Source organism: Bos indicus, chromosome 24, assembly GCF_029378745.1.
Source record: "Bos indicus isolate NIAB-ARS_2022 breed Sahiwal x Tharparkar chromosome 24, NIAB-ARS_B.indTharparkar_mat_pri_1.0, whole genome shotgun sequence".
NCBI lineage: Eukaryota > Metazoa > Chordata > Mammalia > Artiodactyla > Bovidae > Bos > Bos indicus.
Genome location: NC_091783.1, coordinates 50,796,617 through 50,824,108, shown reverse-complemented (window position 1 = coordinate 50,824,108; position 27,492 = coordinate 50,796,617). Strand labels below are relative to the sequence as shown.

At 38.3% G+C, this 27,492-nt stretch overlaps 1 protein-coding gene and 1 long non-coding RNA gene across 3 annotated transcripts in view; one reads left to right on the top strand and one right to left on the bottom strand.

Moving 5' to 3' along the window:
* Positions 1-40: 40 nt before the first annotated feature.
* On the top strand, positions 41-19,498 carry LOC139179485 (uncharacterized). The gene is made up of 2 exons (XR_011563848.1): positions 41-1,127; positions 17,724-19,498. It is a non-coding gene; the product is annotated as an uncharacterized lncRNA (long non-coding RNA).
* ME2 (malic enzyme 2) overlaps positions 10,463-27,492 on the bottom strand; it is a 57,430-nt gene continuing 40,400 nt past the window's right edge. For both annotated transcript variants that reach the window (XM_019986706.2, XM_070779083.1), the window contains 4 exons: positions 25,806-25,908; positions 17,086-17,156; positions 16,441-16,539; positions 10,463-11,306 (listed from right to left, as the gene is read on the bottom strand). In XM_019986706.2, the coding sequence (XP_019842265.2) occupies positions 11,139-11,306; positions 16,441-16,539; positions 17,086-17,156; positions 25,806-25,908 (441 nt within the window). In that variant the 3' untranslated portion in view covers positions 10,463-11,138. The remainder of the gene's footprint in view (positions 11,307-16,440; positions 16,540-17,085; positions 17,157-25,805; positions 25,909-27,492) is intronic.

The following is a 27,492-nucleotide window of genomic DNA, read 5'->3' as shown; positions in this document are numbered from 1 at the left end:
GTGAGGCTGAGCTGTGGGTCCGCCGCTCTGTCCCGCGGCGAGTGGGACTGCCCCTAAGAGGGCTGCGGTATCCCGGGAAGACCAGAGCGCCTGAAGTGAAAAATGTCTGCTGTGTGGGTTGCTTTTTTATTTTTATTTTTTGGCCACTGCTTGGGAGCATGTGGGGTCTTAGTTCTGCAACCAGCGATCAGACCCTCACCCCCTGCCCTTGAAGCCCAAAGTCTTAACGACTTGGACCGCCAGAGAAGTCCCTACTGTATGGCTTTTTTTTTTTTTTTTTTGCCATGTAACGTTGATGCTTTTGAACTGTGGTGTGGAGACTTTTCTAAGTCCCTTGGACAGCAAGGAGATCCAACCAGTCCATCCTAAAGGAGATCAGCCGTGAGTGTTCATTGGAAGGACTGATGCTGAAGCTGAAACTCCAATACTTTGGCCACCTGATACGAAGAGCTGACTCATTTAAAAAGACCCTGATGCTGGGACAGTTTTAAGGTGGGAGAAGGGGACGATAGAGGATGAGATGGTTGGATGGCATCACTGACTCAATAGACATGAGTTGGGGTAAACCCCGGGAGTTGGTGATGGACAGGGAGGCCTGGCGTGCTGCAGTCCATGGCGTGCTCAGTCAGACACGACTGAGCGACTGTACTGAACTGAACGTTTTCAAACAAGAGCGTTCTCCCAGATGCTTTGCTCTGGCATATTTGCGTAAAGTCTGTGATTTTATGGGGATGAATCTATCTGAAGCACTAAAAACGGAAGCGTGCGGTGCTTTGGAATCAGAGTTCATAGTAGAACTTACTCTAGATTCCAAGTCTTCTTTCGATTCCACTTTGCACTTCCAGGGATACCGCGGAATGTCTCCTGAAAAATTCGCAGCTGCGGGTGCTGTGCCCGCAGCAGGGTCGCCGGTGTTTTCACTTGCTGCGCGGAGCGCACAGCCACAGCATCGCCTCCTGGACACGTGGGTGAGGAGCCCCGGCCGAAACTGCACGTGGCCCTGGTGGAAAAACTGATTCAGGTCAAACTCCAGCTTTCAAAGCTTCACACTCTTGCGTAGTGTCAGATGTACTGATTTTTGCTTACATGCTGGAGGTGGTCAAAGTATCCAGCAGCTTCATAACAAGGTTAGAAGTGCTGTGGATGGAGGGTTTTTAACACTACCTGGAGAGTGGGATCATTTACTTTTGGGCCTGTTCAAAGCTTTTATTTATGCAAGCGTTACTTAAGCTCCGCCTTTGTGGAGAGAGAATCCGACTTTGATAATGAATTTTTAATACATGTCATGGTTCCTGGTTTTAGGAGCATACACCAAGGTTGGAAAAAGAAGTAGCAGAAAGTCACTAATAAAATGAGGGAGCAAAGGAGAAAACAAAGAGAGTGACAAAAATAGGGAGATCATTAAATTAAGGAAGGGTTAGGGAATTCCCTGGGAGTCCAGTGATCAAGACTCTGCACTTACACTGCCAGGGGTGGGTTCAATCCCTGGTCAGGGAACTAAGACCTCACTGCCTTGCAAAAAAAAAAAAAGCAGGGGGTGGTTAGACTTGAGCTGGGTCTTGTGGGAAGGTTGAGACTTGGATTAATCTCCTGGAAATGGAAAAATAAGGAAATAAGGTGGATTTGTTCAAGCGGGAACTGGTTTATCAACATTTTAAAAAACAGGACCTTGAACGTTGTTTATTCGGACACTTGCCTGGCTGAGAAATGCTCAGGAAGACACATTCTACAACTAGGTCTTGACCACAACTCGGCTAGGGGTTCCCTGTAGCAGTGCCCCCAATAGATCTGCCCATTCCAGAGGTTCCTGGCTTAAACCTACCATCCCCTATGCCCACCCCAATCAAGATTTCTTACAACTGCTTTTCTCAGAGGTTATTATAGCTTTAGAGAGTTCTAGACAGTGCTTTATGTTCATTTAAAAAATGTATGGGAAATTTTTAACATACACAAAAATTGAGAAAACATTTAATGAACCTCTATATAGAATCATCATTCATCAATAGTTATTATGTCCAGTTTTTTTCACTTAGAACCCTGCCCCTGCAAATATAACCTAGCCCTTAATTAACCATTTACAGTTATTATAAAATACTGGCTTTGTTCCCTGTGTTATACAATATATCCTTGTAACTTATTTATTTTATACATAGTTATCTTAATCTGTTAACCCTATCTCACTCCTTCTCCATCCCCTCTCTCTCTTGATAACTAATAGTTTTCTATATATGTGAGTTCTGTTTCTTCTTTGTCATATTTACTAGTTTATTTTTTGACATTCAACATGTGATATCATACATTACTTGTTTTCTGATATTTTCACTTACCATGATGCCCTCCAAGTCTCTCCATGTTGCAAACACAAAATTTCATCTCTTTTTATGGTTGAGTGGCCCTTCCCTGGTAGCTCAGTGATCAAGAATCCGCTGGCCAATACAGGAGATGCAGGTTTGAACCTGGGGTCAGGAAGATCTCTTGGAGAAGGAAATCACAACCCATTCCAGTATACTTACCTGGGAAATCCTATGGACATAAGAGCCTGGCAGGCTGCAGTCCATGGGGTCACAAGAGTCAGACACTAAATGACAACAAATATTCCATCATATAGATACCGTATCTTCTCTGTATGTTCGTCTGTTGATGGACATGTAGGTTGCTTACATATCTTGGCAATTGTAAATTGATACAGCCACTGTGGAAAGCAATATGGAGATTTCTCAGTACTACTGTGAACACAAGTACATGTGTCTTTTTTTTTATTTTTTAATTGAAGGAATACATGTATCTTTTTAATTAACATTTTACTTTTCTTTGGATCAATACCAGGAGTGGAATTGATGCATCGTATGGTAGTTCTTTCTTTAGTTTTTTGAGAAAACTCTGTTTTCTCACAACATTTCTTAGTGTTTTCCACAATGGCTGCACTAATTTATATTCCCACCAACAGTGTAGGAGGGTTCCTTTTTCTCTACACTGTTGCTAACATTTGTTGTTTGAGATTTTTTTGATGATAGATGTTCTGAAAGGTGAAAAATGGCTGTTGAGAAAGTGTTGGACTATAGAGAAGGCTGAGCGTTGAAGAGCTGATGCTTTCAAATTGTGGTGCTGGAGAAGACTCGAGAGTCCCTTGGACTGCAAGGACATCAAACCAGTCCATCCTAAAGGAAATCAACCCTGAACATTCATGGGAGGACTGATACTGAAGCTGAAAGCTCCAATACTTCAGCCACCTGATGCAAAGAGCTGACTCATTGGAAAAGAGCCTGATGCTAGGAAAGATTGAAGACAAAAGGAGAAGAGGATGGGAGAGGATGAGATGGTTAGATAGTATCACCAACTCAAGGGACTTGAATTTGAGCAAAGATAGTAGAGGACACAGGAGCCTGGCATGCTGCAGTCCATGGGGTCACAAACAGTTGTTGGATATAACTTAGTGACTGAACAACAAATTCTAAAATATGATACCTCAATGTGTTTTTTAAAATATATATATTTTTTCTTACTTATTTCTTTAGCTGTGCCAGGTCTTAGTTGTGGCATGTGGGGTCTAGTTCCCAGACCAGGGGTCAGACCAGGGCCTCCTGAAATGGGAGCTTGAAGTCTTAACCACTGGACCACCAGAGAAGCCCCTGTTTATTAGTTTTTAACAAAAGGATAACTCTGGGTGCAAAGGGAGGTCATTTCTGTGGTTTGGATGATACTCAGGTTTTGCCCGTGTGTAGACGTGACGGTCTACATGGTGTCAGATTTCATTCTCTTGGGCTCCAAAATCAACGCAGATGGTAACTGCAGCCACAAAGGTAAAAGACGCTTGCTCCTTGGAAGACAAGCTATGACAAACCTAGACAGTGTGTTAAAAAGCAGAGACATCATTTTGCCAACAGAAGTCCGTATTGTCAATGCTGATTTTCCCAATAGTCATGTATGGTTGTGAGAGTTGGACCATAAGGAAGGCTGAGCACTAAAGAATTGGTGCTTTTGAACTGTGGTGTTGGAGAAGACTCTTGAGAGTCCCTTGGACTGCAAGGACATCAAACCAGTCCATCCTAAAGGAAATCAACCTTGAATATTCATTGGAAGGAGTGGTGCTGAAGCTGAACCTCCAATACTTTGGCCACCTGATGCAAAGAACCGACTCATTGGAAAAGACCCTGATGCTGGGAGAGATTGAGGGCAAGAGGAGAAGGGGACAACAGAGAATGAGATGGTTGGATGGCATCACCGACTCAATGGACATGAGTTTGGGTAACTCTGGGAGTTAGTGATGGACAGGGAGGCTTGACATGCTGCAGTTCATGGGGTCACAAAGAGTTGTACACAACTGAGTGACTAAACAAGACGTGATGTTGGAGTGACCTTGTTTTTGTCTTAATCCATTGTGGTCACAGTCGCCTTGTCAATGTCCTGTGAGATATCCATCACTCACTACCGCAGGGACAGCTCACGGGGGGAACTCTGGGTGTCAGTGAGTGTATCCCATTCAACAGGAGAGCTCAGCCGTGAGTTCCTAGTATCAGGTCAGCTCCTGGAAGTTGAGAGCTGCCGCTTTTCACTTTCTCAAGGTTCCTGGAGAGATGAGAGGAAGAGGAGCTTGGGGACACCTTCTTCTGATCGTCCCATTTCTCTGTGAGATTGAAGCAAGGCTGTCTTGAGAGCTAGGATGCAGGAGAACATCAGGGATCTGAGAGAAGGGAAGGTACCGGAGTTACCGGACTGGGATACGCCAGGAGCATTGAGGCTGTCTTGAAGTTCGTGATTCTGACTCGGTGAGACAGCAGGACCGTGATGTTCAGCTGCCCTGTTGTGCAGGGCGGGCTGTGCTTAAGAGGAGAGTCTAAACGGGACTGAAGTTTCTGTCACAAACATGTCACAAGAGCTCTGAATCGTGGCTTTGCATTTTAGTAGCTATGTGACCCCCTCAGATCCTACATCTGTAAAATGGGGGAAATGTCAACACTTCAGAAGTTCATTGTGATGCTTGAATGAGTAAAAAAGTATCAGGTACTTAGGACAGGGCCTGGCTTGAAGAAGCACTCAGTAAGTATGAGCTCTAATGCCATCTTCTCCCTTAATCACAGAATCAACGTACAGTCTTTCTGCTTTAGTATTCTAACACTAAGGTCTGGGAAGGTGTATGTGGTGGGGGAAGAGGTGAGAAATCATTCCTTTACTCCTCTGATTAAACAAAATAAGGAGAGAAAGAGGGTAAAGAAACAGACAGAAGGAAATGAAAAGATGAGCAGAATCACTAGGTCTACAGCGAACTTCAGTCTAACAGCATATTCTCAGGGGATCAAGTATTTTGGCATGCGTTTACGGTTTAATACCAAGTGCGTGTGTTTTAAGATAATACCAAGATAATACCTTACAGCTGCCTTTAAAAACAAGATCATAACACATTTTTGATACATAGCAAAATTTTATTAAGAAAATACACACATCTCAGAGTTTTAGATTAACGTATACACACTGCTATATGTAAAATAGATAACCAAAAAGGCCCTACTGTATAGCACAGGGAACTATATTCAGTATCTTGTCATAACCTCTAAGGGAAAAGAATCTGAAAAAGAATATATATATGTAACTGAATCATTGTGCTGTACACCTGAAACTAACACAATGTTGTAATGAACTATATACTTCCATTAAAAAAAGAAAATACACACATTTCAGTAGAACTTATATATCACAAATGAGAAAAAATAGTTCATACCATTAGGAAGTTTTTAGACTGACTCTTGGAAGCATCTGGAATATGTCAATCTGGTATAATACACTCTACACAAGGCTTTCCCCTTAAACTGGTATTTCCATAGGCTATTTCCACAACACTGCTTATTCCAAATACAAAGGTGAGAAAGGGTAATGACTTTTGCTACATGCAACTCCCTTCAAGTCAATAATGAATGCTTCACATGTTACCAAAGGAAATACAATATCAATTGCAAAAAGTTTTAATTTCAGTTAATTTTAAAGGTGATTAGACAAAGTTTAATAAAACATTAGGCAGAAATGTTATTGTGTCAAATACTTAACTAAAATAGGCTTCAGAAATTCCTAAATTCCTTATTCTGCATACATTTGATGCTACTATCAATATTTTCCATTATGACATTTTAATGGAAGAAGTTATAGACATGCATATAATAGATATCATTAAAAATACATCTTACAATTCCCAATTCACGTTGACATTGGCAGATGTCAAGATACAAAATGTAATACAGCAGAAACCAACACAACATTGTTAAGCAACTATAATTTAAAAAAGAAAGTTAAAACAAAATACAAAGTGTTTAAGTGCTCCTGAAACAGTGATAGCGGTTGGTGGTTTTTTGAAGATTGGCAGCTGAAAATGTGAGTGAAAATGAGTCACTCAGTCCTGTCCGACTCTTTGCAACCCCATGAGCTATACAGTCCATGGAATTCTCCAGGCCAGAAAACTGGAGCCATTCCCTTCTCCAGGGGATCTTCCCAACCCAGGGATCAAACCCAGGTCTCCTGCATAGAGGGCAGATTTCTTTAACAGCTGAGCTTCAAAGGAAGCCCTTTTGTGGTAATTTTTGAAGATTACCAAATCAAAAGATATTAGTGATCTGGAAGTTTTAGTGTAATTTACTAAATTCAAAACCAGATCTATTGTTTACATTCAGTACTTAAAATGCTTAAGACTAATGGATTAAATAGGTTTATACTGTATTTGAATTATAAATGGGAACAAAGTAAAAAAAAAAAATCACATGAACCAGTAAACAACATGAAAAAGGACCTAAGACTAATCTTACGAGAACAAGTGAAAAATTTTCACTTGAAATAACAGTTCCTAAAAGTAAGGTATTTAAGATCTAGATAAAATCGCCTGTCACAGAGGCCCCTCTTCCCCACTAAGGGCTGAGGTGAGGCATAGCTCTGCCTCTTACCAGCAGAGAACTTGGGCAAATCTTTTAATCTCTCTGTGCATCTGTGTCCTTCTCTGAGAGAGGCTAGTGACAGAAGGTGGTCATGAGGATTAAGTATGCTGCCTCATGTAAGATGCTTAGAACAATGACCAGCAGACTAGGTGCTATCCATAAAATTTAGTTTATCATCATCTGCTAACTGAACATACCTGATGTGTTGGTGATAATTCAGTGACTATGTAGGAATCAACGATTTGCTAGAATGACACTTAAAATTAGGAAAGTCAAGGAGAACAGTTCTCCCAGAACATAAAAGGACATACTGAAAACTGGGGAATAAATACCCATTAATTTCCCCTTTGTCTTAAAACTTTTAAGTGTGCTGATTGTAGGGGTAATTTCCCATAAAGCAAAGTAGCAAATACATCTTTATTTGGGAAAAACAGGCTTGATTAAATAGCCACATCAAAGAAAGAGTCAGTTTACTGGCAAAAAGCTGTTACAGAAAGATGCAAAGCATCCAAGTCACGTGACTTAAATTTGTGTATTTTATGTCACTGAACTATGCACACATTTCCAGACCTTTTTCTCCTTGAGAGGCACTGTCTTCCGTATCCATGTAAGGAAAATAATTATTGTTTTAAAATCTAATCACTGGTTTATCTGAGTAACTCCTGGCAAGGATTAAGGGAATTATGCAATAAGAATCGTGTCCTAATTAGGCCCAGTTGAATTTATAAAATTCGGAACAAAGCATTGAGCTTTTTCTCCACTTCTAATCTTGATTTCAGATGAGGGGTAAGGTTTCTGTAGTAAAACTGTCTTGATCATTTTAAATATTATGTATGTTACTCTTATTTAGCTTGTCTGTGGAGGACTGATATTTTTAAAATCTGGATGAACATCGAAATGCCAGTCATACATCGGTTGAGAGCCGAAGTAGACAAGGAGTATCTCTGCCGTTTTCTATAAAGTCAGCAATACACGTGTACCTACCTTGGCTGGAAATATGATATTGGTGCTACTTCACTAGGACAGTCCCTTTAAGTGGAATCCCAGTAGAGAGCTTTGAGCTTTATATTAATGTTCTCCAGTATTGTGTATGCTCAGCAGAGCTGATTCTGATTCGGTCAATTTAACAGAACCCTGGAGCTGTTCTGGGCTTGAAGAGGTTATTTTTGAGGGATACTGAATGGGCTTGGGAAAAGCAACAGCAGCGTCCAGATGAAATGCTTTTCCTAAGGCAAGAGTTTTCCCACTACCCTGCCATCCCCCTTGGGCTTTTTCAGTAATCTGAGAGTAAATAATGCTCCATGCCCCTCAATAACTATTATGCTTTGGTCTTAATTCATTAGCAACTCCTTTGCAAAGGAAAATGTGGAATCTTATTTCTCCAGAGGCTGATAATTTAGAGAAAGAAAAGACAAAAGATAGGGTAAGTTATATCATAAAACAAATAATAATAGAACAAATATCTACTTGATAATCTTTTATAAGTGAAAAACTAGTTGCTAGGTTTTACTTAACAAAGTATATTAATCTAACTAAGAACTGAACAATGTTCTAATGACGTATTTTCAGAAGCAGCTGTTTAAAAGTTTTTTATTTTTGTTCTTATGAACATCCTATATAGGTTATACATAACAAAAGCAGATGAAACAAATTTGGTCTAAGAACAGAATTTCAGTTTTCTTTTCCAGAGACAGCATATACTATCTGAGCACTTAAACACACACTACACTCAGGACTCAGGAGCAGTGTCACACACATGTCCTCTGCACAGCAGCATGGGCACCCCTAGGAGATTATCTGAAGTGCAGAATCTCAGGCCCCATCTCAGGCCCGCTGCGTCAGCAGGAGGGTCGGTTAGCTCCCCGCGACCACCCAGCTCCTGGTGCTGGTGCTGTAGGGCCCTTAGAGGAGGGGCCAGAGGCATCTGCATTGTAAAACTTCACAGTAATTTGGTGGCCACTCCTGGTTAAGAATCCATCCCTTAAAATTTTTTTTAACTAAAATCTTTGACATTTTCCCATTATAGTCAATAAACCTTTACCCTCACTCGCTATCCAATTTGTTTCACAGTACAGGTGATAGGTCATTCCAGATTCGAAAAACATGCATTCTCACTTTTCCCTACTAAATAATTTGACAGCCTGATCTACAGAATTTCTTCAAAAGAACGAAAATAACTGTCCGTTCCTATTAGGTTCAAATGGTTCTTTTCCAATTTGTTGCCATGATGCCACCCCTCCCCCTACCACCATGATGATAGTTCCTGCCTGTATTCTTGGCTTAAATAATAGAACATTTTAATTTACATCCAAAAATTGTTATGTGTTGAAATTCTGGTTCGTAAATAACACATAATGAGAGTAGGCAGCTTTTATTCTGTCTTATTTGAATAAGCAGGCTATATGCCATTTAGCCTTGCTTTCTCCTTAAAATATTTCCATGTATACTGTATTAGACACATTTGAATAAGCAAACATCTGAGTAAAATTACTTTAATTTTGCATTTTCCTGTCTTCAAGAAGAATTGATTGAAAAAACAGGTCTGTAATTATTTTACTTGTAATGTTAAACTAAAATCAAGATTTCACAGAGAGTATTTTTGTGGATGATTTTGACAAAGGTAACATGATAACCATAAGCCTTTCATCTTTAATTGAGGAAAACAGTGATCTGTTTATTTTACCAAACAGATAAAACATACCTGATTTTACTCATCTGTTAAGTATATTTAACCAACTGCATTTTTCCATACTCAAAATGGCAATGCCGCATTCTTAAAACATTGAATTACATTCACAATTACTATGACTCAATTAATCTCTACCTATCAGGTAAAAGGAAACAGGAACATAAAAATGAAGCCCTTCTATCCCCCTCCAGAATATTACATCTAACGTATCAAGGACTGTGGAGGGAAACTTCAAACAATGTGCACATTGATATGCAGCCATGAATAATTTTTTATAGTTTATCTTGTAAAATGGGCATTTTAAAGTTTTGTTTGTTGCCCCAAAGCAACTATGTTAGGGTTATATATAGCAAGACTACTTCTCAAAATGTTTGGGATTTTCCTTTAGAACTCTCCAATGTATAAGCCACATAAGAAAATTGATTTGACTAGGTAGTTATTACCCATGTCACTGGGACTAAAAATGACATTTACTGGTCTAAACACCTATTCACTCCCACTTAGCTCTAAATTAATTTTGGTGACTTCAAAAAATTAAATCCATCTTCAATGGAGAAGGAGTTAGTTATTACTACTAATGATATTTAAAGGAACATATCATAGGAACATTCCAAAATTATCTCAATAAAGACCATCACTACTGGAATAAGGGTATAGATTCACATAGATGAGTCTAAATGTGACTCATTCAGATGGGAAACACATGGTCAGTTTGTTAAAAATCACTTGTCAAAAATCATAATTTATGAAGTCTACCTATACCCTGTTCTTTAGAATCAGGAGAAAATGAAAATGTGTTCTTCATAATAAGCAAACCTAAATTTCTAGTTATGCAATAAAAATATCATAATTAAAGCAATTAAATTTAAGATATTACCTTTATTTTACAAAATTACACTGTGATTTTCACACACTGTTGAAAACAATGACTATTTAATTTGTCGAAAGGCAGCAATAGTTCCTGTTTCACTTTATAATTAAGCTTCAGTTTAGTCCCAGAAAATAAATAATAGGGTAGATTTTTCTGTATCTGTCTACTGGAAAGGCATTTCAGAGGATGAAGGTCAAATAAAGCAGATATAAAAAGATATTTTTAGATGCTGACAACTTGTCCTTAGAATTTGGTTAAATTTGGCTTCTTCTCAAAATTCTGTACTCATATCCACAGAAGTAAATTTCTATTTTAGTAGCCCTACAAGAACTGGACAAGGGATTTTTAGCTGTAGTAGTAACTAGCAAATATTTTGCTAAGAGTGAACAAGAGCACAAGTGAAGACATTCACAAGAACATTTTTAATATCTCTGATATGACGTGAGCTACAAACGAGAGTAAAAGCATTATGGTCATTTGATTGCAGGGTGCAGGTGGGCAGAGTAGTCAACACATCCACCCTGGTACAGAAGTGTGGATTCATGGGCAAAAATAAAGTGGAGGGGGGAGTTAAACAGAAAAAAGCATGAATTTAAGAACATTCTCTCTTTCTGTCTGAAAAAAAGGAGCTCCCTGATGCATGGAAAGTATCAGTGGTGTGCTTCTATTCTGTTATGGGGGGAGGGTGCGCCGCAGCCTCTGGCCACTCATACACATCGGGCAGCAGGGAATCGTACTCGCTTCGCCATATTCTTTCTCTAATGTATTTGGCCTTGTCCTCAGGTTCTGGGTATCGGAAAGCCATTTTATTAGCATACAGGTATTCTGTAACCTGAAAAATAATAAGATTACTGTATGGCTCTGAGTATTAACCTATTTAAAAGAAAAGGTATTATTAAATCACAAAGTAATGAATTTGGAAGGATGGTGTTTTTTTCAAAAGAAAAAATAACATTACTTGGACTCACTTCAAAACATTCAGAAACTATTAGAAGATTAAAAATATCTGCACTCTTACCATAAGTTTGATATGCTTTAAAGTGACTTTAAAGTTCCCCTTGCCCTGAAATATCAACATTTCCTTGACACTGCAGTAACCTTCCGCTTATCGTGTACGGGTCCAGCAGACCTGCTTGGGTAGCCTGCCCTGCCTATGTCCTTTCCCACAGCCCTGCTGAGATGTGTGTGGGAGACTCGACTTCCTGGTCACAGCTGACGGGGCTAGGGTGAAAATCTAACCCAAGTGAGCCAGGTGTTTTTGCTCTACAATTTCGATGAAAGGACACAGAAATTATTACAAACCAGGTGTTGGACACTAGAACTATAAGGTCAAGTAAAGTAAGGACTGGAACCTGTACATGGTAATAACTCAGCACCACCATCACTGAGTGTCAGGCATGTTTTTATGTGCTTTCCATGGGTATCTCATTTAACCCTCCCAAGAACTCTATCAGTTCAGTTCAGTTCAGTCGCTCAGTCGTGTCCGACTCTTTGTGACCCCATGAATCACAGCACACCAGGCCTCCCTGTCCATCACCAACTCCCGGAGTTCACCCCAGACTCACGTCTATCGAGTCAGTGATGCCATCCAGCCATCTCCTCCTCTGTCGTCCCTTTCTCCTCCTGCCCCCAATCCCTCCCAGCATCAGAGTCTTTTCCAATGAGTCAACTCTTCGCATGAGGTGGCCAAAGTACTGGAGTTTCAGCTTTAGCATCATTCCTTGCAAAGAAATGCCAGGGCTGATCTCCTTCAGAATGGACTGGTTGGATCTCCTTGCAGTCCAAGGGACTCTCAAGAGTCTTCTCCAACACCACAGTTCAAAAGCATCAATTCTTCGGTGCTCAGCCTTCTTCGCAATACAACTCTCACATCCATACATGACCACAGGAAAAACCATAGCCTTGACTAGACGGACCTTTGTTGGCAAAGTAATGTCTCTGCTTTTGAATATGCTGTCTAGGTTGGTCATGACTTTCCTTCCAAGGAGTAAGCATCTTTTAATTTCATGGCTGCAATCACCATCTGCAGTGATTTTGGAGCCCAAAAAAATAAAGTCTGATACTGTTTCCACTGTTATTATTATTCTCATTTTATACATGAGAACAACAAAGTCTGAGGAGTTTAAGTAACTTGCCCAAGGTATTTAAAGTGAGAAATATGTTTCAAGCCCACAGCATTCTGAGACTAGACCGCAGACCACCCTAAAAAGTTAAGTTAGGTACTTCATACCTAAACTGGCTTGAATGAATTTCTGATCTTTGTAGCAAGCCACACACCATGACTGGTGGTAAAGATAAACCCTCTGAGTCTTAGTTATGTTGTAAAATGAGGCAGAATGAAAAAGCTTCCTCACAGGGTAGCACAGTGTCTATCATATAGATAAGTTCTGAAGTTATGGTCTAACTTTAAAAAGAACGTAGTGATACATGATAGAAAAAAATTTATTTTTTCAAACAATTATGTCTCCTCCTCTAATTTTCATTCTAAATGATGATTACTATTAGTTCTTTCAGTTTTCTAAAAGAAATATTTAAGGAAAAATGATGGTTATTAAAGGTAATCCTTGGTCTTAGGATGATGCTTAAGAATTGATGCTTTTGAACTGTGGTGTTAGAGAAGACTCTTGAGAGTCCCTTGGACTGCAAAGAGATCCAACCAGTCCATTCTGAAGGAGATCAGCCCTGGCATTTCTTTGGAAGGAATGATGCTGAAGCTGAAACTCCAGTACTTTGGCCACCTCATGTGAAGAGTTGACTCATTGGAAAAGACTCTGATGCTGGGAGGGATTGGGGGGATTGGGGGCAGGAGGAAAAGGGGACGACAGAGGAGGAGATGGCTGGATGGCATCACTGACTCGATGGACGTGAGTCTGGGTGAACTCCGGGAGTTGGTGATGGACAGGGAGGCCTGGCATGCTGCGATTCATGGGGTCGCAAAGAGTCGAACACAACTGAGCGACTGAACTGAACTGAACTGAACTTGGTCTTAGGAGCTCACTCTCATGATATTTTGTGATGGAAAATGTGTCAAATTCCGCTGACCCTCGAACAACAAGGGTTTGAACTGCACAGGTCCACTTATATGTGAATTTCTTTTACTAAATATATACCACGGGATTCCCAGTTGGTTGAATTTGTGGATGCAGAACCTCAGACCCTGAGGACCAACAGTAAGGTAATATGTAGATTTTCAGCTGCGCAGAGAGTCAGCAGCTAACTTTCACATTGTTCAAGGGTCACCTGTATTGTCTAGTCTTTTGTAGGAAACACGTCTGTATTCACAGGAAAGACTAGGGGCAGGGCCAAGGAGGTTGCACAGATATCCAGCAGGTGACCAGTGGCTATGTGGAGCTGCCCGGTGGCCTTGGGTAGCACTGGGGGATAGACACAAAGCACTGTCTACTCTCCTGATCCCCTGGCTCCATAAAAGGAAAACCTTAGGACACAGAAGGAGGAAGAGGGGGAAGAGACACAATCCTGGGGGCTCTGCTCCCATACCACCCCCAAGCACAGATCTTCTTCCTTATATATTACGTTTCATGTGCACATACTAGTAATCTAATTGACTGGTATCTTCCAAAATCTGTCCCACCTATAACACTCTAAAGTTGAACTCTATTCATCTAAATGCTGGGCTCTAAGTTCTTCAGTTGTTTTACAATAGTATTCAGAGTCCTAAACCTGGCGTTTGTGCATCTGTACAGCCAGTCTTAATTTCAAATCTTACCTAATGCCTTTTTCCCATCTATATTCTAGACTCCAGGTCAACTGAATTGATTATTTCCTAGGCATATCATTCTTTATCAATTTCCAATCTTTGCTTATTTTATGAGTATTAATATAATGCAACAATAACATTAATACTCAAAGGGGTAAAATCTTACGATCATCAGCATTTAAGTTGAAAGTGCAATTGATAAATTCTACATCTAATCCTGATATTTATGAAAATCTGGGAGCTTCCTGGTGGCCTAGTGGAACAGAGGCCTGGGTTCACTCCCTGGTTGGGTGCTGAGATCCCACAAGCCATGCAGAGCAGCCAAAAATAAAAAAGAAAATCTTAGTAAACAGTAGGAACATAAGCCTACTTCTTCAAAAAGATTTTAAAAGTACTTATTTCAATCCTTATTAAAATACTAGGATGTGTGCCCTTATCAACTCAATTATTTAAAACTGCTCTTACATAGCAAGTGACTTAGTAAAATAGGGAAAAAGTGAGTTATATACATTAAAAAACAGTCATTTTCAGATAATTCACAACTCAACAACTGCAAAAGAATTAACTTAGTTCAACAAAGAACCCTGTTATCAAATAAATACCTTCCCTATATATTAGACATGACCAGTGAGGAAATATATATGGAAAGGGAAAATGTTATTTTAAAGGATAACGAAAATTTTGAATATCTATGAAAATAAGTAATAGGAAACATGCCACATTTCAATGAAGAAAACAACAAAATTATACTGAAAAACTTAGAGAAAAACCTTAGTAAATGGAGAGAGAGATATCGAATAGGGAAGAGTCAATACAGACAGACTCAATTTCACCAATTTATAAATATGACATAGTCTCAGTTTGAAGGGTTTTGAATTAAAAAAACTGACTCAAAAATTCATCCAAAAGAATAAAAAGGTCAGAATAGAAAGAAAATCCTGAAAAAACCATAATGATGGTTTCATATGTATAATTGGGTAGTATCAAATAGCAAACATTATTAAACAAAAACAGTGCCTAATAATAGGCAAATATGGTCACAACAGACTCCTAGTAAAGGAACCAATGTTTGTTTTTATGTTAACAAGAGTAGCATTCCCAGTCAGTTGGTGCTGAGACAACTGGTTAACTTTTCAGGAAAGAATGTTTCTCTGTCTCATATCATACACTAAAATCTCAGAGGGATTAAAAAGTTTTATGTTAAAAAAAAAAAAAAAAGTTTTATGTTATTAGAAAATACAGGTAGACGTTTATGACTTTGGAGAGGGAGAAAGCATCAACATCCACAGGAGGTAAGAAAACAATCCATAAATGGATCATTCCATTAAAAAAAGTGTGAAAAATGGCACTAAGTTAAAGTAAATGACAAAGGGGAAAATACCTACAGCACAGAAAACAGAAGGATCATTACCCTTACTGTTTAAAGAGCCTACTGTTAGAAAGTAGAAGACAAATACAGAAGGAATACTATTGTTCAATAAAAACAAAAATATTCAATTTAATAAAGTAAATGCTTTAAATGAAAGTAACATGTGCAATTAAAAAAGTAATTCTAAGTATTGGCAGAATACATTCCTATCTAACAGGGCAGTATAAATCAATACTTTTTTTCTGAAAAATCACGTGGCAATGTTTATCAGAAGCCTTAACATGTCAATCCTTTGTTCTTATGATGAGAAATTTACCTTAAGAAAAAATGATCACAAATGCATATAAAGACTTATTTAAGGATGTTCATTGTAATATTATTTAAGGATGTTCACTATAATATTACCTGAGGATGTTCACTGTAATATTATCTGAGAATGTTCACTATAATATCATCTAAGGATATTCACTATAATATTATTTCTAGTGAAACAGAAGATGCTTAAATGTCCCCCAAAACAGAGAAATGGTTAAACAAATTATGATCTAACAACAAAGAGAATTCCACAAATATTAGTGCTCCTAAGAATTATTATTGATTTACATACTATACTTACAATATATTAAGTGGAAACAAAGCAGTGAGGAAACAGTTTTAAAAACAGGCACAGGTGACTACACCTGTGTGCATTTTATATGTTTGTGGGAAGAAAAAAAAGACTAGAAGGCATCAAAGCAGACTTACATTCTGGTAGTAAGAATATGAGCAACCTAAAATTTCTTGTCTGCCCTCTAAATGTTCCCAATTTTTCTCGAACCTGTGTTAGTTGTGTAAAAACACCATTAAAATTTCTGTGAAGAGGTATAAATTATTACTTACTTTAATAGCAATGTTAATAGAAACTTCCTGAATATTAGAAAGTGGTGGGTAAAGTCTCCCCTGAGCCAGCTCTTTATCTGTCAACTGACTTGTCAGAGCCTGAAGAGAAAGAAAATAATTTCATTTTTGTTTGCATAAATAACAGAGTAATAAGGACAAATGAAATGGGAAAAGGGTTGGGGGAACAGAGAATAATTCTCTGTTATTCTTGTTTCTAGCAGGAATACACTTAATCCACTGCAGAAATTAAAACTGCTTTCCACTAAACAGTAAATATTTACATTTGGCTGCCGTCTATGGGGTCGCACAGAGTCGGACACGACTGAAGCGACTTAGCAGCAGCAGCAGCAAAGACTTTTAATCATATTTAGAGACATTTTATCTGTGCTATCACTTATGTAACCTTCAGATATGTATAATACAGGTAGAGTATATATGAAAGGATTCACAGCTTGCAATTAAACACTGGAAAAATCATGGTAAATTAATTTTATGTAGAAGAAGAAGGTATATCAAAAAAACAATGGATGAGTCATTTCCTTTTCATTCATAAGGCAGATTTAACTCATTCTCTGTTTTTAAGATAAATTCATTTTTATAATTCATCCTTTATAAAATAACCAAACAATATTTAAAACACTTAACCTTTGCAGCTTCCAGGAACACATGGTCACTAATATGCCGGGTGTTACAGAGAATAACAGCTAAAGCCACACCTGGAATACATTTAAAATAGTTTTTTTAGTAAGGTCACTTCAAATTATGAAAGGAGTGAAATAAAATTCCTAGATTTAAACCAAATTAATGGTAAGGCATCCCTCCCCCAAACAACCTATCTGAAAAAACAAAGCAGCCAAGAGAAAACAGAAATCTGAGTACTAAAATCAAATGATCTTTAACTATTACAATTCTCATTTACTAGAAAAAATAATTTTAGAAATATCAAATGGCTTTTCGCAATTTAGTTTTCACATTTATCAAATTTACAAATGTATATAATTCATCAACAGTTGTTACAAAAACATTAATTCCCAGTCCATCTCTAATCCTCTACTTCTTGCTCTACAGAGGTGACTGTTTTTAATTCTCTTAGCTGATTATTTTATTAGTTTGGTGCAAAAATAACTGCAGTTTTGCATTGTTGAATTTTGCCATTTGATATTGGAATACATTCTTAAGTAAATGTGATCATGTTATATATAGTTTTAATGTACATTTTTTGCTTTTTTTTTTGCTAATGACTTATTACTTGCTGTTTATTTTATATTTATTTCAAACTACAGAAATGATATTATACAAAAAGCAAATTCAAGTGATTTTTTATTCGAGTTCAAAATGGATTGTAAAGCAGTAGAGACAACTCACAACATCAACAATACATTTGGCCCAGGAACTGCTAACGAATGTACAGTGTAGTGGCAGTTCAAGAAATTTTGCAAAGGAGACAAGAGCCTTGAAGATGAGAAGCATAGTGGCCAGCCACCAGAAGTCGACAACAACCAACTGAGAGCAATCATCGAAGGTGATCCTCTCACAGCTACACAAGAAGTTGCCGAAGAACATCGACCATTCTACGGTCATTTAGCATTTGAAGCAAATTGGACAGGTGAACACAGCTCAGTAAGTGGGTTCCTCCTGAGCTGACTAAAAATGAAAAAACATAGTCATTTGGAAGTGTCACTTTCTCTTACTCTACGCAACAACAACAAACCATTTCTCGATTGGATTGTGACATGTCACAAAAAGTAGATTTTATGGCAGAAAGTGAAGAAGAACGAAAGAGCCTCTTGATGAAAGTGAAAAAGTTGGCTTAAAGCTCAACATTCAGAAAACAAAGATCATGGCATCTGGTCCCATCACTTCATGGCAAACAGATGGGGAAACAGTGGAAACAGTGACTGACTTTATTTTGGGGGGCTCCAAAATCACTGCAGATGGTGACTGCAGCTGTGAAATTAAAAGACGCTTACTCCTTGGAAGGAAAGTTATGACCAACCTAGACAACATATTAAAAAGCAGAGACAATACTTTGCCAATGAAGGTTCGTCTAGTCAAGGCTATGGTTTTTCCAGTGGTCATGTATGGACGTGAGAGCTGGACTATAAAGAAAGCTGAGCGCCGAAGAATTGATGCTTTAGAACTGTGGTGTTGGAGAAGACTCTTGAGAGTCCCTTGGACTTCAAGGAGATCCAACCAGTCCATCCTAAAGGAGATCAGTCCTGGATGTTCATTGGAAAGACTGATGTTGAAGCTGAAAAACTCCAATATTTTGGCCACCTGATGTGAAGAGCTGACTCATTGGAAAAGACCCTGCTGTTGGGAAAGATTGAGGGCAGGAGGACAAGGGGACGACAGAGATGAGATGGTTGGATGGCCTCACCTACTCAATGGATGTGAGTTTGGGTAAACTCCGGGAGTTGGTGATGGACAGGGAGGCCTGGCGTGCTGCGGTTCATGGGGTTTCAAAGAGTAGGACATGACTGAGCAACTGAACTGAACTGATACAACAGGCGATGACCAGCTCTGTGCTTGGATAGAGAAGAAGCTCCAAAGCATTTCCCAAAGCCAAACTTGCACCAAAAAAAGGTTATGGTCAGTGTTTGGTGGTTTGCTGCCCCTATTATAGGGTTCTAAATCCTGGTGAAACCATTACATCTGAAAAGTATGCTCAGCAAATCAATGAGATGCACCGAAAACTGCAACGTCTGCAACCAGCCTTGGTCAACAGAAAGGGCCCAATGTTTCTCATAATGCCCAACTGCACGTCATACAGACAATGCTTCGAAAATTGAATGAATTGGGCTATAAAGTTTTGCCTCATCCACCATATTCTCCTGACCTCTTCTCAACTGACTACCACTTCTTCAAGCATCTCAACAACTTTTTGCAGAGAAAACCAGCTTCCATAATCAGCAGGAGGCAGAAAATGCTTTCTGAGAGTTCGTCAAATCTGAAAGCATGGATTTTTATGCTACAAGAATAAACAAACTTCTCATTGGCAAAAATGTGTTCATTGTAGTGGTTTCTATTTTGATTAATAAATATGTATTTGAACCTAGTTATGTGCATGTGCACTCAGTCATGTCCGGCTCTTTGTGACCCACCAGGCTCCTTTGTCCATGGGATTCTTCTCTAGGCGAGAACACTGGAGTGGGTTCATTTTCTTCTCCAGGGGATCTTCCTGACCCAGGGCTTGAACCTGTGTCTGCTGAACTGCAGGAGGATAATTTACTGCTGAGCCATCAGGGAAGTCATGATGAACCTAGTTACAATGACTTAAAATCCATGGTCCAAAACCGCAATTGCTTTCTCACTAACCTAGTAACATTTCTCTCTCACAAAGCTTGCCTCTATTTCTTCTGATTGACTTTTAGTTTTGGAGATCACGGACTCATTCCTGTGGCAAACAAATATTTAGCTTTCTGGCACATTTCCATCCTTCTTCCCAATAGAGTTAGAGCATAATTTTGGTTGAATCAATATTCAGTGTTTATATTATTATGACTTCCTTCTTAAGTGCTATTAACAGTGTATTAACACTGTATCTTAACTTTTCCTCTTCTGCATAACTTTATTTCTCTCAAAGTTACTGTCTTTTTTGCTTTTCCTTTGATTTTTGAGTACTTAAAATTATTTCATGCTGAGACATTCATTTAGTTGTCTCAATCATCTAGCAATTTCAACAACCTCACATTTCTCTCGTTTCACCCCTAGAATAAATCTGCTGAAGCTCCAATCTGGCCTCGTTGCTCTCCATCCTGGATATGGAGCTATTCCTGGAAACTCTTCACCTTCATACAGATTCCCTTTGCTTCTAAGTTGAGTCCATTTCCTAAATCTCACTTCTTCCTAGTATTTTTGTTCCTCTCTCTCTTTTTTTTTTTTTGTAGGCTATACTCTCCAGTGTTTTCTAAAGAACAGTACATGGGAGATACATTTTTTTAAATCTTGCATTTTTGAAGAGCTCTCACTGGTCCTTCAACACACATGTACACGCACACTTTTACTACCTTCCACTTATTTGATAGTTTGTCTGGGTTTAGAATTCTAGTTTGGAAGTAATTTTCCTTCAGAATTGTGACACATTATTTCAATACTTTCCAGCTTCCAGCATTGTTGTTGATAAGTCTGGTGACAATGTGATTCCAGATACGTTTCCTGTGATTATCTTTTTTTTTTTTTTTGCATCTCTGGAATGACATAGGATCTTTTTTTTTTTTTTCTTTTGTATCTAATGTTCTGTAATTTCACAATGATGTGCCTTGAGGTATGTTACTCTCACCCACCATATCTGGCATGTGGTAGGTGGGCCCTTTCCATCTGGAAATCTGGATCTGGGGAAATGTTAACAGTCTTCGATAATTTCCTTCCCTCCTTTTTTCTTTTCTCTCCTTGAAATTTCTTGGGGGCAAGATCTGTTGTCTTCTTATACTGTTTTGTCTGTTTCATGTTCCCTTTCCTCTTTCTTGCCTTTGGAATTAAAAAAAAAATCATTTTACTTTCTTCCCTCATATTCTCTTATCATAGCTTAGAAGTTTCTCCTAGCTTTCTAGTGGTTATCCTCAAATTTGTAACATACATCCTGATTAAAAGTTTCATGCTAATTTTTAATTTACCCTCCTGCCAGGCAATGGAAGTATCTCCTTAACAGTTTAACTCTGTGTAACCAATAAGCTCTTATTATTGTGTATTTTGTCTATGTATTTTTCAAAATCCCATATATCATTATTGCTTTCCCCTATATATATGACATTCCTTTTGTTTAACTCAAATAATCACAGCTTTTTTACTCTTCATTCTTTCCTACATCTCTGCACTTCTAGCTGGAATTATATTTCCTTTGTCTAAGGAATATTCTTTAGAATTTACTCTACATTTTTACATGTCTGCAGATAGACGGTGAAAACTTTTTTTTTTCCCCTTCTAAAAAGTCTTCATTGTTTTCATTCTTGAAAGTTCTTTACACTGTGTAACGAGTTAAGCTTAACAAGTATTTTGTAAAAGCCACTTACACAGATCACTCCACTGCCTTCTGACATCTTGCTGCTGTTGAGGAGTCAGTTGTTGGTCTAACAATTGTTCCTTTGAAGGAAACCTTTTTGTTCTGGCTGCATGCATAGTCTTCTCTTTGTTGTCATTTTCTGAAGCCTCATGATGATGTCCCTAGATGTGGATTTCACCGAGCTTCCTGAATATTGTGTATTGATGTCCTTTGTCAGGTCTAAGAAATTCTCAGCCATGAAGCCTGTAAATATTGCCTCTTCTTCATTCTTACTCACAGCTTCCTCTGGACCTCAATTAAATGTACCTCAATTAATATGTTAATATAATTATTAATATATCTTTTTTTTGTCTCTTGATTGTTTCTTCTGGTCTATCTTCCAGTTTATTAATTTTCTTTGGTCTAATCTCTATAAGCCTCATTAACTGAGTTAACATTGTATTTTTCAATTCTAGAATTTAGTGTTACTTGGCTGAATGCTTTTATCTCAAACATAAGTTATTTGTTTCAGAGCATTTGTCTGATATCTAGAGTTCCAGAGGGTTATTTGTTATTGTATCTGTTACTTTTGGCTTGTATCTGTTACTTTTGGCTTATGTTTGTCTTGTCTCTTCATGTGCCTCATTTCTTGTTTACTTCTTAACTGGGGTTGAATTTGAAGATTTATTTGTAAGAGTAACTTGAGGAGCAGGATACTGTTGTCTTGTACCAGAGAAGATCTCTCTTTGTTTCTGCTGAGCACTTCTGGGCACTGGCAGGCCAAAACAAACGCTTGAGGTTTTACAGGTAACTTCAAGGGTAAACTATCCCCACACTCCAAAGTACAGTCCTTCAGGGTTTCAGCCTAGAGGAGGAGATGGTTCACTAGCAGCCCACCCTCCACAGGCGCCAGACTCCAACTCTTGTCCTCGCTCGCTGAGAAGCACAGCTTTACCTCTCGGCCACTTTTTCCTCATTAGGAAACCTCAGTCCCTTTTCAGGTTCTATTTCTGTTGTTCATCCAATTATAACTATTACAGCACACAATTCAAACAGAGCCTGAAGTTTTTACTTGCTTCATGAACATTCTTTTGGCCAATCTTGTTTTTAAATCCATTTTAACCTCTGCTACCAAGTCATTTTTTATGTCTATATTTATAGTCCTAATAACTGTTATTGCTAAGTTTGGACAGGGAAGTGTTATATAAAAGTAATCAACTGTCAAGTGCTCTATTGGTCAAATGCAATATTAAAAATGGCTTTGGTAAGTCAACAGAAAAGTATTCATGTTTTTAAGGCTTTATGCTAGAGAAATAATGTCGGATGGGACAGACTGATTTTGAACATTATAAGTTCTAGAAAGAGATAGTCAATGATGGGAGAATTTCTGTTACAGATGCTATCTCTCAAGAGACAAGCAGAGTGGAACTCTAAGACAATCACAACTACATGGGTGAAGAGGAGGAAAGAGCACCAGGATATTCACAGGTCCCAAATCTTTATTTTAACAAGAGTTATAACAACATGCTGCCTTGATGCCAGCCTTTGCATGCTATAGCTCTACCTGTCATAAAGTCTTACAGCTGGCTGCGGTTGCTCAGGGAGAGCCCACAAGGAAAAGACACAAGTACAAAGGAAACTTATGCCAAGCCACTATTTTACTATACATGATTCTTTCATTAAAACAAATAAATGAAGGATCACCAGAAACTGCTGGAAAATAAAACAACACAAAGGAAGAAATATTTAAAAGAGTCTTACTAACTCTAGGAAGAGAGCTGAAAGGACACTGCTAGCTTTAAAAAGAAAAGTGGCCATTAAAGAGTTATTCTATGAATAGAAGGTTACTGGGAATAAAAAAAAATAATATTTGACCCTACTGAGTTGATATGATATTAAGCAATTATCATTTATTTTCTTTGATGTGATTCCAGTACTATGGTTATGTTTAAGTAAAAAAATGTTTTCACTTTTTTAGTGACACATACAGAAGTACTTATTAATGAAATTATATGATGTCTCTGATTTGCTTTAAAATAACCCAGTGAAGGTGGAATGGGTGGGAATATAGATTAAATATATCAGCTGCTGCTGCTAAGTCGCTTCAGTCGTTCTGACTCTCTGTGACCCCAGAGACAGCAGCCCACCAGGCTTCCCCGTCCCTGGGATTCTCCAGGCAAGAACACCGGAGTGGGTTGCCATTTCCTTCTCCAATACATGAAAGTGAAAAGTGAAAGTGAAGTCGCTCAGTTGTGTCCGACTCTTAGCGACCCCATGGACTGCAGCCTACCAGGCTCCTCCATCCATGGGATTTTCCAGGCAAGAGTACTGGAGTGGGGTGCCATTGCCTTCTCCAATATATCAGCTACCAGTTGATAACTGCCAAAAGGTGGGAGAAGGCAACACGGGACTTCATTCTTCCCTCTACTTTTGTATATGCTTGAAATTTTCCATAATAAAAAGAAAGAAGACTGTTGAAACAAAACATATACTAGAAGTGCTAAAAACCAAAACAGATACAGATGAATGAATGAACACCACAGAAATCCCCAATATTACAGAACAAAAAAGATAAGAGGCAAAAACATGAATAAAATTTACAAGTCAAGGACAACAGAGGGATTTGACCATGGTTGTCTAACCCAAGTTCCATAAGGAAAAAACAGAAATAATGGATGGAAATTAATGGGGGAAAATAAAAACAGGGAAAAAAATCCTTTGGAAAAGAAGATACAGTAAATTGGCCCACTTGCAGACATGCATGATAAATGGAAATAAAGCCCAAACCTGAATGCATTTTACCAATCTTTCAGAAATCCTAAAGAGAAACAGAACACTGAAACATTTTCAGGGACACAAAACTAGTATGTACAATGGAATGAGAATCTCATCAACACCAGATTTTCTGTCAGCAACACTGGCCACTAAAAGTGAATGGAGAAATGTTTTCAAAGGTCTGACAAAATGACTTTGAGGGAATTTCCTGGTAGTCCAGTGGTTAGTAGTCAGTGCTCTCACTGCTGGGGCCCTGGGTTCGATCCCTGGTCAGGGAAGTGAAATAAGACCCAGCTAGCCACACAGCACAACTAAAAAGAAGAAGACTTTGAATCTGCAAATCTTCACCCAACCAACAGAGAAAAAAATGAAGACATTTCATATACATAAAAACTCAGTTTTCATCCACGCTTTATTAAAAACAAAAACTTATTCAAAGATGTATTCCATAGGGAAGGAAATGGCAATCTACTCCAGTATTCTCGTCTGGGAAACTCCATGGATAGAGGAGCCTGGTAGGCTACAGTCCATGGGATCACAAAAGAGTAGGACACAACTTAGCAACTGAACAACAACAAAGGAATTTAAAAGAAAACCAAGTGGAATTTAAATAGCTCAGGCTAACATCAGCAAAGGAATAGTGTACATGGGCAAGAGAACCACCACAGAAATGATTTACTGTGGGGTAGGATTAGATGAAATGAAGCAAGCAAGCAAGAAATTAAAGGAGGATTCATTACACCTGACACTTAAAAGACTCTGAATGTCAAAAATTTTGTGATATAGAATTGCATGTTCTACTGTATTTATCAAACCACACTCTTGTTTAGACATGAATAACATATCATCAGTTAATTTCAGAATCAATCCAAAGACAAAACATGGAAAACAACAAAATACAGTGTAAATTTCAAGAATTTCTCTACAACAGAAATATTAACTAACTATAGCTGAGAGATGAAATAAGAGATAAGGAAGCTAAATACCAGATTTTTTTTTCATTTTTCACTGTGGCAAGCTAATAAAACTATATTAAATTGCTTACAAAAGCTCTTTTAAGTTCATTATGTAGAGATAAAGCTGACTACTAGGAAAACTAAAAGTAGTAACAGAAATTGAGAGTAGAGACAAAGGAAGGTAATAGGAGGTATGTGTGGACTGTTACTTAGATGTCATAGTTGGAAGTTCACATGTATCAGTCTAGAGTTAGAAGAATCAAGGTAAGGGGAGATACGTGTGCCAGTCATGACGGTAACCATCACAAAGACTCAAAGGAAACCACAGTGGTTATAGCTTGTAAGTATGATAAGGAGGTATCAAGGGGAGATAAACACAGTTAATTAATTTTTTAACATTCTGTTCCTTTTGCATTTTTATGAACCATGTACTATTTTATTTCTGTAATAAAAACAAATTTAATGAACAGTATGATTAAATAAATTTTCAGGGGAAATAGAGCACAACGGGTTTGCTTAATTCCTTGACTTTTCCTGTACATTTGTAGCAAAATCCTGTAAATACTATTGTTTTTCAAATATTAATTTCTAAAGAATTTCAAGAAGAATTTTACTGTAACTAATGAGTACTCTAACATAATGATGGCACTTACCTGGAAAAATATATACATTGTTTCCTTGGCCTGGTGTAAAGACTTGCCCATCACTGAGTTTCACTGGCTCAAACGGACTGCCACTGGCAAACAAACACCTTCCCTGTTGAGAAATGAAATAATCTCAATTTTGTCACTTTATGTAGACTAGACAATTAAGGTGAATGAAAACAAAATTAAAATCTGTAGTAGATCAACATATTACCTGCAAAAGGCACAATTTACTTTATTTTTTTTTAATTTTTTTAAATTTTATTTTATTTTTAAACTTTAAAATATTGTATTAGTTTTGCCATTTATCGAAATGAATCTGCCACAGGTATACATGTGTTCCCCATCCTTTTATTAAAATCCTTATTAGAATGAGGTTTGTTATATGCACAGCATACATTCAAATAAAGTTGAAAAATGTCCATTAATAAATTCAAAACCTGACACTCCTCTTTCCTTTAAAACTTTAAAAATGTAGATGGTAAGAAAATATCATCCCTAATAATAAATGAGGACTACTATACACATCTGTGAATGAGGGGGGAACATCAAAAATTATATCACTACCATTTACTGCACATCTGCTGTTTTTGGCTCTGTACCAGGTGCTTTATATGTGTTGCTGCTGCTGCTGCTGCTGCTAAGTCGATTCAGTCGTGTCCGATTCTGTGCAACCCCATAGACGGCAGCCCACCAGGCTCCCCCGTCCCTGGGATTCTCCAAGCAAGAACACTGGAGTGGGTTGCTATTTCCTTCTCCAGTGCATGGAAGTGAGAAGTGAAAGTGAAGTCGCTCAGTCATGTCCGACTCCTAGCGACCCAGTGGACTGCAGCCTACCAGGCTCCTCCATCCATAGGATTTTCCAGGCAAGAGTACTGGAGGGGGTTGCCATTGCCTTCTCCGTTATATGTGTTAACTCAGTTAATTTAACCCACACAAAAGGCTTGTAAGATTATCATCTCATTTCACTAATATGTATTTTTTTAAAAATCTCAGAAAGCTAAGGCTTAAATATTTCCAAATACTTTGTAAAAAGTCACGTATCACAACTGTAGCCATTAACCTTGAACCTAGGTTTTCATAACTCTAAAACGCATGGTTTTTCTATTATGCTACAATGCCCCCAGTTTATAAAAAAGGCATATGGTGTAACCAGTCACTCCAAAAATATATGGCATGTTGTCTTCTAAAGAAAAGGAAGTCTCCAAAATTGTTGTATCCATCAATTTTAGTACTGTGCTCTGAAATGTCATGTAATACATTAAAAGTGAAAGTGAAGTTGTTCAGTCATGTCCAACTCTTTGTGACCTCATGGACTATAGCCTACCAGGCTCCTCTGTCCATGGGATTTTCCAGGCAAGAATACTGGAGTGGGTTGCCATTTCCTTCTCCAAGGAATCTTCCCGATCCAGGGATCGAACCCGGGTCTCCCATATTGTACGCAGATGCTTTACCGACTGAGCCACCAGGGAAGTCCACAATATGTTAAGTGTTTAGATAATGCTTTGTCTGCTTCTCCCTACATCAAAAGATGTGCACTGGGCTTCCCAGGTGGCACAGTGGTAAAGAATCCACCTGCCAATGCAAGAGGTGCAAGAGACGTGGGGTGAACCCCTGGGTTGGGACGATTTCCCTGGAGGAGGGAATGGCAACCCATTCCACTATTCTTGCCTGGGAAATTCCATGGACAGAGGGG